Raw genomic sequence first — 10,149 nt, 5'->3', positions numbered from 1 at the left:
TTCTTCATCAAGCTGACAAATCAGTGTGTCTCCTGACTGTCATTACCAGTCGTGAATGAGTCATGTCTGTAGTGCTCCAACTCCCAGATATCCAATGATGGAGCCGGTCACAGCTCACGTCTCACACAGTGCCCGCCGCGGTCCTTGGCAGGAAACGGGCAGGCGGACTGGCAGAGGGCCAAGCTCCGGGTTGAGACAGCGGGCACGGAGATACGACTATCCCCCTTGTACCGGACACTTCCTCCTGGCTGGACTGAGGCTCAGATAAAGGTCTGGAGAGGATGTCCAGATCACGTTTGGGCTCTGTCTTTGTCAAACCCGCGTTAATGTTTAATCGCTGGCTAACGTCCCACGGAGAGCCGGATGAAAAAAATAAACAGAAGAGGCTCACTGATTCATGATACTCAGAGGACTCTGGTGAATGTTTAATGCATATTGGCCATGAATTAAACAAGCCTGTTTGTTAAATTAGCCCAAGCCAATCAAATGACGGTATCTCATTGTTGATCTCCCGGAGCAGAAAGTAGAATGGCAGGATGATTGACAGGCGAGCTCGGCAATCAATCAGTGCATAGAGAACCACAATCAGATGTCGGGACATTGGATATCCAGCTATCAGAGCCCAGGCCTGGCATATCCCCCTGCGGGCATGACGTTGATGAGCCCTGGGGCACCAAGGTCAGCTAATTGGGTTAACCACTTAGCATGGCTCATTAATACTGTTTAAGTGCAATTCATTTTCTTTGAACAGTAACCATACTTGATGGTCATGATCATGATTATTATCGTGACTTTGGTGTTACGTTTTAGGTACACTCTGGTGGTAGATCTCAGGACATTTAGACAAAGCTGGTTGATTTGGAGAATAAAAAAATACTGGCTGATAAAACACATTTCTAGGAAAGGTCAAGAAAGCTATGTCCTGTACTTTGATTGAGTGAGAAGATGAATATTAATTGTGGTCAAATGCCTGCCCTGTGAGACTTCTAGTGTTTAGACCAAATGTTACAGCATAGAGACCATGTAACATGCTATCATTCAGTCATACAAGCACTGGTTACAACTCTTTTATATTGGGTCAGTACTGAAATGTTGATGTGTGTGGTATTTGGTGTTTCAGTCAAAGCTGGGCAGGATTCCATACTTTTTTCATACACTCTGCAGTTTGTTGAAATACATATAATTGTGCTCCAGTCTACTAATATGTGTGTGTTGGTGTGTGTGTCCTACTCCAGTCCCTGGTTCATGCGTGGTAAAACCAGAGGTTATTCTCTGTGTCCTTGTGAGCTGGACACCCTGTGCACTCTGGGAGCTGGTTGCCGTGGGTTGCCAGGCAAGTGCCCTGGAGTCTGGTGGGTGTGGCTCCTGGGAACGGGGGGACTGATGGCAGGACACGCCCCCCAGAGTCTCTGAGAGGCGGGGCTTGTTGTCCACCCTTCCCCTGATTGGCCCTCTGACTCCGGCCATGATCCTCCCCCTTGTCTCCTAAGGAGGAGAGGAAAGACAACAGGGCAGAGAGAGAGAGAGAGAGAAGAGAGAGAGGGAGAAGAGAGAGAGGAGAGAGAGAGAGAGAGAGGAGAGAGAGAGAGAGAGAGAGAGAGAGAGAGAGAGAGAGAGAGAGAGAGAGAGAGAGAGAGAGGGAGAAAGAAAGAGAGAGGGAGAAAGAAAGCAGACAGAGAGACAGAGAGAGAGAGAGAGAGAGAGAGGGAGAAAGAAAGAGAGAGGGAGAAAGAAAGACAGACAGAGAGACAGAGAGAGAGAGAGAGAGAAGAGAGAGGGGAGAGGGAGAGGGAGAGGGAGAGAGGGAGAGGGAGAGAGGGAGAGGGAGAGGAGAGGAGAGGGAGAGGGAGAGGGAGAGGGAGAGAGAGAGAGAGATGAAAGAGGGAGCAGGGAAAGAACAGTGGATGAAGAGAGAGACGGGGTAGGTAGATGAGTAAATGAAAACAGAAACGTCCTTCAAATAACATCTTCCCTGAGTCCCTCAGGTGCATCCCAGTTCCCCCCGGACGTTCCAGTGTTCCTACCCCTGCGTGGCTGCTGCGAGGCGGGGATGTCGGGCTGGTGCGGCGTCGGGCCCTTCCGCGCCTCCTCCAGCTCCATGGCCGCCTTCAGCGCCGCCTTCTTGTTCTTCTTCTTGTTCTCTTCGTTTTGCTGAAGTTGAGCAAGAGGTCTGGTCAGCGTTGCGCTGTGTTTGCACACGATCCCAATAGCCACAGGAACCACACAGTTGACCTGACAGTTCCGAGTTTTGTTACAAAGTCTAATATGGACTTAATGGTCACATTGAGACTATGGTTGCATACTGCCATCTGGTGGACAGATGGTGAAAGTGGCCTACTTGTTGCTTGAAACAAGAAAACAAACAGAGAAACTAGAAATTCTGAAAACAACGCGTTCCTTACAGTTTGAAGTTTTTTCTTCAGTTCCAGGTTGGCTTGCTTGTACGTTTTGGATGTTGATTGCAGGTAATAGATTGCCAAACTGTGAGAGAAAAAATCATCAAAATATGTACTCATAGGGAAGCTTTATGCAACAGGTAAATTGAAGTGTAAGTCGGACTTAAAGGTACATTAAAGTCGAAGGCTGGTGCTTCTGCACCGGGCACCCTAATGTTCCCCGTCGCTGGGGAGGAAGACTCACACCATGAGGAGGATGAAGGGCAGCACCAAACCAGGGGTTGGAGACATAGCTGAACCCCTTACTGAACCAGGGAGGGAAGTCCGAGTCCAGGGTCTCCTGGATCACATCGTACATGCGATTCTTCCCGCTGGCGAAAGAGAAAGAGGGAGGGAGAGAGAGAGAAGAAGAGGAGGACGAGAAAGAGAGAGGGCGAGAGGGGAAAAGGGGAGGACAACAATGCGTAAGCCATGAAAGAAGTGATACTTTGAATTGACTCGGCAGTTGGTCAAACAAAACCCCCGAAAAAACTTCAAACATACCAAAAAAGACCCTGCCTCACCTGAAGGGCCCACAGTCGAAGGAGGGGGGGATGGACACGACAGTGTAGATGGCCGGCAGGGTTGACAGGAAGAGAATGACGAGCAGCATGGCCATGTAGAAGTTGTTGGAGCGGGAGGCCTTGAAGACTCTCTCCTGGGGGGCGTTGCAGCACATCACAGCCCAGCACTGCAGGTACATGGACACGTGCAGGCGCAGCACGTTGAGCGCCGGGAGGCAGGGGGCGTAGAACGCCCCCATCCTGAGAGGGGGGGGGGGGGGGGGAGGGAGGGGGGGGGGGCGAGGGGAGGGGAGGGAGGGGGACGGGGGGAGGGAGGGATTGGTTAAGACAGAGAAAGGGGGGGGATGAGAGGAAAAGAAGGTGAGAGGCAGGGAGGAAACAGGAGAACAGGAACAGGTGAGAAGGGGAAAGATTCGAGGAAGGTGGAGAAGTCGACAGAGACCTCCGAGTGCAGACGATTGAAGGAGTCGTAAACGACATCTCTCCACTTGTAGAGACACACACACCCCCTACCATATCATCCCCTGGTTGAAGATGAGGCCCAGAACATTCCCGCTGACGTCGAACTCCGAGTACGACGGCTTGCAGCAAAGATGACAGACCTTCATCAAGTTCAAATCCAAACATGGCCCTACACAGTTCCCCTTTCAGGGATCACATTATCGCTCGTGTGGATGAACACACAGTTTGACTGAAAGAGGCACTCACAAACCCGGCCTCCAGGTCCCAGCACCAGCAGTGGTTGAGGAAGCGAACGAGCACAGCTCTCAGGAAGTCTCCGACCAGGAGAGTGATGTATGTGGTCATCGTGTCAGATATGATGAGGCGGACAAACTCCTGCACGGGACGAGAAGCAGGTGAGAGATGTGGCGGAGGGCATATTTACTGTGTAGATATACACACATACACTTTCTGTGACTTAGTCTGTCTCCCTCGCTCTCTCTCTCTCTCTCTCTCTCTCTCTGTCTCTCTCTCTCTCTCTTTACCTCTTCCTCCCTCTCTCTCTTCTTCTTCTCTCTCTCTCCATCGCTCCCTTTTTCTCTTCTTCTTTTCTCTCTCTCCCTCTCCCTCTCTCTCACCCCCCCCCCCCCCCCACACACACACACACACACACACACGCTGTACTCGCCTGTCCCACCATGGTCTCCCAGCAGGGTCCTCGGGGGATGTCGGCGGGGTGGACGCTGAAGGGCGGAGCCGTGCTGTTCTCCGGCCGGCTCTCGTTCAGCAGCCCCGCCTCCCAGAGGGTCATGTTCTGCTTCACCACCTCCTCCTCCTCCCTCTGACACACACACACACACACGTTGCTCGGATACAGAACTCGCTGTCGTGACGTGGGATGTGTGTAGTAAATACAGTCTGTTCCTACACTCTGACCAACCAAAAACTGTTAGAACTGTGTACTTTTGATCCTTGAAACCATCAGACCATAGAAGGGTTCTCTGTAGAACATCTCATTAGGAGAGGTCTACGTGGAACCTTTCGAAGACAGTTCTAGACACAGCCCTTCATTTTGGGCTGGAAGTAGAACCCTCTGGAAGGGTCTCGGGTTAAATCAAAAGGAGTTCACCTGTGGGGACGAGCTGAAGAACATGATGCTGACATGATTTAAAGTCAGCACCTTTATTTTGAAAAGTGCAGACCTGCAGACGCCCGTACATCAAGGCGCCCGGCCGTCCAGACCGCCGGCCGTCGTCCGCTCACCTTGAGGTTGATCTCGTCCATGAGGGCGATGATGAAGGTGTACAGGTTCCCCAGGAAGAGAGCGAAGATCCTCCCCAGCTGCCACTGCAGGGCGATGCGAGGGTGGTAGTCCTCCAGGGCGCTGATGACATCGAACAGCATGGGGCAGAACATGCCCAGCAGAGACATCACCATGTTCACCTGGCAGCCGGGGACAGGGGTCTTACACACAAACACCGACACGACACGCACACCAGACATGCTCCACGCTCACAGTTTCACCTTAACGCTGGAGGTGTTTTTCATATCCGACTGTGGGACAGTCATTAACGACTGACTGGAAGGACATTGAGTCGGCAGGGAGTCAGGTGGCTGAGCGGTTAGAGAATCGGGCTAGTAATCAGAAGGTCGCTGGTTCGATTCCCGGCCGTGTCAAATGACGTTGTGTCCTTGGGCAAGGCACTTCACCCTACTTGCCTCGGGGGGAATGTCCCTGTACTTACTGTAAGGCGCTCTGGATAAGAGCGTCTGCTAAATGACTAAATGTAAAATGTAATGAGTTTAATATCCACAAGGTGAGGTGCAAGTATTAGCAAGCTACACGCATGAACGTAAATCTCTCGACATTTGCACACACATGCATTCAGAGGGTTATCTCACCTCCATCAGAGGTTACACAATGCATCTCTTCAGCTCTCTCTCTTTTTTCTCACCCCCCCCCCCCCCCCCCCCCCGCCCCCTCCTCCCCCACAACACACCCACGCCTCCTCCTACCTCGTTCCTCTCCCACCAGCTGTGGCTCTCCAGTCCGTCCAGGGCAAACTTCTGGGAGCGACGCACCACGTAGTAGATGAGGTAGCCACTTCCTGCCAGGCAGCACAGAACCAGGAAGTTGGCCAGCACACGCAGGAAGCGGGTCAGGTGGATGTTGTCATCCTTCCTGCTCTCCTGTTCCTCCAAGATGGCTTCCTGGGAAGGAGAGACAACACACACACAATCACAGACACACGCAGTCACACACCAAGAATCCCCCGCATACGCAGACACATACACAAACACACGTGCACACAGTCACACACACACAGTCACACAAACACACTCGCCAAGAACGGCCCACGCTTCCTGTTCATGGTTTCACCTTAAAGCTGGTGGTGATGGAGGCAAACTTGTTGTCGGCTGTCTCCGTGTTCCCGATGAGGTAATCCCAGCTGGTGAACACCTTCCAGCTGAAGTTGAAGTTGTTGTCGTCTCCTCCCCCCTCCTCGTTGGCATTCCGGGCCATTCTAGAACAAGGGGATCCATGTGTCAATCACCTTGAGAGAGACTGGTGATGGACATTGACAGCAACGTACGGGAGGTAGGATTTCAACCTCTTCATCAGCGGTCGAATGCTCTAAGATGAGCTATGTCCCTCCTTTGTTACCAAACAGTCAGAGAACAGAAGTGATGACTTCGCTGTACCCACTGAACTGAACCCACTGAGCTGAACCCACTGAGCTGAACCCCCTGAGCTGAACCCACTGAGCTGAACCCACTGAGCTGAACCCCCTGAGCTGAACCCACTGAGCTGAACCATTCCCTCAGAGCAAACGCTTCCCAACAACTCAGGCTTCAACGGCAGCCAATCGCAGGCGTGCTACTCACGTCCGTATGACCACCATGTAGCTGTAGGCGACGGTTCCCACACCAACCAGGAAGTAGGAGAGGGGCATGCGGAACTTGAGCCAGCCAATGGTACGCTGGCTGTTATAGAATCCATAGAAGAGCACAGAGTACTGTGCATAGCCCTGGGACACATAGACACACGCACGCACACGCAAACACATGCACACAATCACACATATTAGAGCTCTGAGTCGGGCAGAGAGCCTACGTGTTAACGGACTGTTATCTGAGTGTAATAATGAGAATGTAATATTCAAATGTCACGGTGAATTCACTCAGCGGGAACGTTTTCTCCAAAGCAACACGTGGGAAAGAACCTCGAAGATACGTTTGTATTCCCGTCAGACTCATCGCCTCACATAGACAATGGTGGTTGCGTTTTGTAAAGAAGCCGCGCCCACTCCGCAGCGTACAGGGGTGGATTGGAAAGCGACTTCTTGATCTGCATTTGAATGCTCTACCCAATGAGCTATGCCCATCCTTTATTACCAAACAGCCATAGAACAGAGATCCTTACCCCAAAGTCCCACAAGATTGCAAAGTCCATGGCACTGGCTTCCTCAGATCTCGGTACTGTCTTTCTAGGCATGCTGCCATAAGGTCTTCCCATCAGCGCCTAGAATGGCGAGAGAGACAGAGAGAGGCAGCAGTCGCTGGTCCTTACTGCACACACAGAACCCTGACAGGGGAGAACGTTAGTACTGTGCTATGGAACCCTGACAGGGGAGAACGTTAGTACTGTGCTATGGAACCCTGACAGGGGAGAACGTTAGTACTGTGCTATGGAACCCTGACAGGGGAGAACGTTAGTACTGTGCTATGGAATGCTGTGGTTGAGATGATGGTGTTGCACTGTAGTTTAGAGGTTAGTTCTTGGTTAGTTAGGGGAGTCAGGTGGCTGAGCGGTGAGGGAATCGGGCTAGTAATCCGAAGGTTGCCAGTTCGATTCCCGGTCATGCCAACTGACGTTGTGTCCTTAGGCAAGGCACTTCACCCTACTTGCCTCGGGGGAATGTCCCTGTACTTACTGTAAGTCGCTCTGGATAAGAGCGTCTGCTAAATGACTAAATGTAAATGTCTAAATGTAGTTCTGCACAGTGCCTGGTAAAATACAGATTTGTTCTGCCCAACTATGCACTTCTTTATTATCTGTACTTTCTATAGGAACTGATTACATGTCGCTCTGGATAAAAGTGTCTGCTAGATAAATAAAATGTTGTGTAAATGTGGATAGTAAGATGGTCTGGGAGGAGATGGTTGGCTTACCTCAGGAACCATGACCAGGCCAAAGGTCAGTCCAAACAGGATCAGGTTGATGCCGTACATCCACCTCAGGAAGATGAAATAGGAGGCCACCGATGAGCCGAAATGACCTTGGGGACACAAGGAACAAATCGACGATCGAACCAACCCTTAAATCATGGAGGATGTGGATGAAGGTGGTGGGACAGAACCATTGAAGGTCAAAGTTGATGAGGACAGGGCCATGAAGGTCATAGCTCAGAAGGAAAAGGCCGCGAAGGTCAAAGTTCAGGATGAGAAAGGTGTTTAGATAGGCGTACATAGGCGTTCTGTACTCACTCTCAATCTCTTTGATTTTCATCTCCCACGGAATGCAAGCGGTTTTGAAGTTCTCAAAGTCTCGCCGGAACTTCATCCATTTCTGACAGAAGAAAAAACAGTCCAGCAATGAGATATAGTCTCCATAAACTCTGTCTCTCTCTCTCTCTCTCTCTCTCTCTCTCTCTCTCTCTCTCTCTCTCTCTCTCTCTCTCTCTCTCTCTCTCTCTCTCTCTCTCTCTCTCTATCTCTCACTCTCTCTGTCTCACCTTGTTCATCAGGACTTTGTAGGCGTACAGCTTCCTGCCCTTGCCTTTCCCCAAAGCTCCCTCGAACTTCTCCACAAACTTCTGAGACTCCCTGCGAGAGTGGGAGGAATTCTGTTAGATCAAAGACACACATTGTTATTATTAGACTCACAAACACACCCCACACAGACAGACAGCGTGTCAGTACCCCAGACTAGTCAGCTTCTTCTTCATGGACCATGGTATCCCTCTCAAGGTGTGGATGAGTTTTTTTCCTGTCATCCACGGCCTCCTTCAGCTTCTCCAACTCCTCAGGTGACAACGTCTCCGGCTTCACCTCCTCCTCCTCTCCTCCCTCCTCCTCCTCCTCCTCTTCCTCCGCCTCCTCCTCGCTCGACTCCTGCTGTGAGCTTGCAAATGAAGGGAAGGTTCATTTGTCGTTGTTTCAGGCCACGGCTGTTTGCGTGTGTGACATTGGGAGTGGATGGAAAACCTCTCAGGTCGAGAGAAGAGGGAGAGGGGTCGATACTTGCGGGATGTTACCTGCTCTCGATGTCCTTCTTGCGCTTTTTCTTCTCTGCAGGACAGGTCGGCTGTTTCTTTCCTTTCTTTGGCTCCGCCTTTCTCTCGTCCGATTGGCCGCGCCCACGTGTCTTTCTCCTCGGCGCGTCTCCTCCTCCCCCTTCTACCCCTTGCGTCCGTTCTCTCCGCCGTTCGTTGTTGACGTTCTTCTTGGTTTTGGCCACCTCGCCGCTCTGCCCCTCCTCCTCCTCCTCCCCCCCCTCCAGCCTTTCTCCTTCTCTGCCTCGCCCTCCCCCCTTCCCTCCCCCTCTTTCTCCTTCCCCTTCTCGCCTCCGATTCTGCCGTCTCCTCCGACATCGCTTCTCCCCGTTTGGAGGCTGTTCTTGGGGCGTTTCGCTTCCTCTTTTTGTCTCGCCGTCTCCCTCGATCCTTCTCCTTCCCCCTGTCTTCCTCCTCATGTCGCTCCGCAGATTCCAAGACCTCTTCCAGGTCACCTGGAGCAGAAACACAGACGCATCCTGAGCTCGGATCCAGGAACAGGGGAGGAGAAGCGGACTGATGGGGAGGAGTGGGGGAGGGATGGAGGAGGGACTGTGGAGGGAGGAGAAACAGAGGAGGAGCAATGCCACCTCCACCTGTCGATCCCTCCAGTCCTCCAGATAGCCTCGACAGACTGTTTTTACATACCTGCATCATCCAACCCAATGCTTACTGTTAGGAGATAAAGAAGCAGATTAAAAACAGTTCCCTTCATTTTACTGCGCACGGTTTTTCTAATCAAATAGCCCTTTGGCCCTTTTTACAAGAAATGTCACACAGGGCTTGCAAGATGACCACAGATCAGCACTTATAACCAACCTAAACCCTCAAACATCACATATCATAACGAGATCACACACTGGGATATATCTATACAGATATCAAATATCTATGTATGAACTGTAGATTTCCCCCTTTAATGGATACATAATATAAAATAATAGAATTGTACTTATTGTACATCATTTAGGTTACAACAACATTGATTGTTTTAAGATGTGCAAAAGAAAATGTGACTCTCTGATGTGATTTGACTCTGACCCCCTCCCCCCCCCCCACGCACACACACACACACACACTTCCCTCCATCTGACCTGTCCCCTGTTGTCCCCCCAGACCTCATTGTACCCTGACAGGACAAAGCAGACCAGTGACAGCTTCAGCAGGTGCTGCTGGGCCGCTGGCTGGGTGGCGTGCGGGGCGGGCGGGGCGCTGGCGTAACCCGAGAAGGCGAGACACACGGGTCATTACTGACGCGCCCGCCAGACACAAAGAGGACAAAGACGGGTCCTAATGAGGTACCTACAGCCCTGTGGGTGGGTGTGTGTGTGTGGTGTGAGCGTGTGCGATTGTGTGCGATTGTGTGTTTAGTGGTTGTGTGCGCGGGTGTGTGTGTTATTGGGGGTGGTTGTGTGTGGGTGTGTATCTATGTCTGGGGAGTGGGGATGTGGTGGTGTGTGTGTGTGTGTGTGG

At 51.6% G+C, this 10,149-nt stretch overlaps 1 protein-coding gene across 1 annotated transcript; it reads right to left on the bottom strand.

The window, feature by feature from the left end:
• Positions 1–1,243: 1,243 nt before the first annotated feature.
• On the bottom strand, positions 1,244–9,330 carry tmc1 (transmembrane channel-like 1). Its single transcript, XM_067228460.1, is given in 21 exon segments — positions 1,244–1,485; positions 2,025–2,151; positions 2,403–2,481; positions 2,641–2,675; positions 2,677–2,767; positions 2,960–3,199; positions 3,473–3,540; positions 3,668–3,796; positions 4,089–4,241; positions 4,664–4,843; positions 5,417–5,611; positions 5,781–5,925; positions 6,287–6,429; positions 6,825–6,923; positions 7,574–7,680; positions 7,889–7,970; positions 8,137–8,227; positions 8,324–8,388; positions 8,390–8,525; positions 8,659–9,131; positions 9,325–9,330. Coding segments are annotated over 21 exon segments (2,886 nt in total).
• Positions 9,331–10,149: the final 819 nt, after the last annotated feature.

The sequence above is a fragment of the Osmerus mordax genome, chromosome 24, assembly GCF_038355195.1.
Source record: "Osmerus mordax isolate fOsmMor3 chromosome 24, fOsmMor3.pri, whole genome shotgun sequence".
In the NCBI taxonomy this organism is placed as follows: Eukaryota; Metazoa; Chordata; class Actinopteri; order Osmeriformes; family Osmeridae; genus Osmerus; species Osmerus mordax.
The sequence above is the reverse complement of the archived record's forward strand: the minus strand, read 5'-3'. Positions and strand labels throughout refer to the sequence as shown.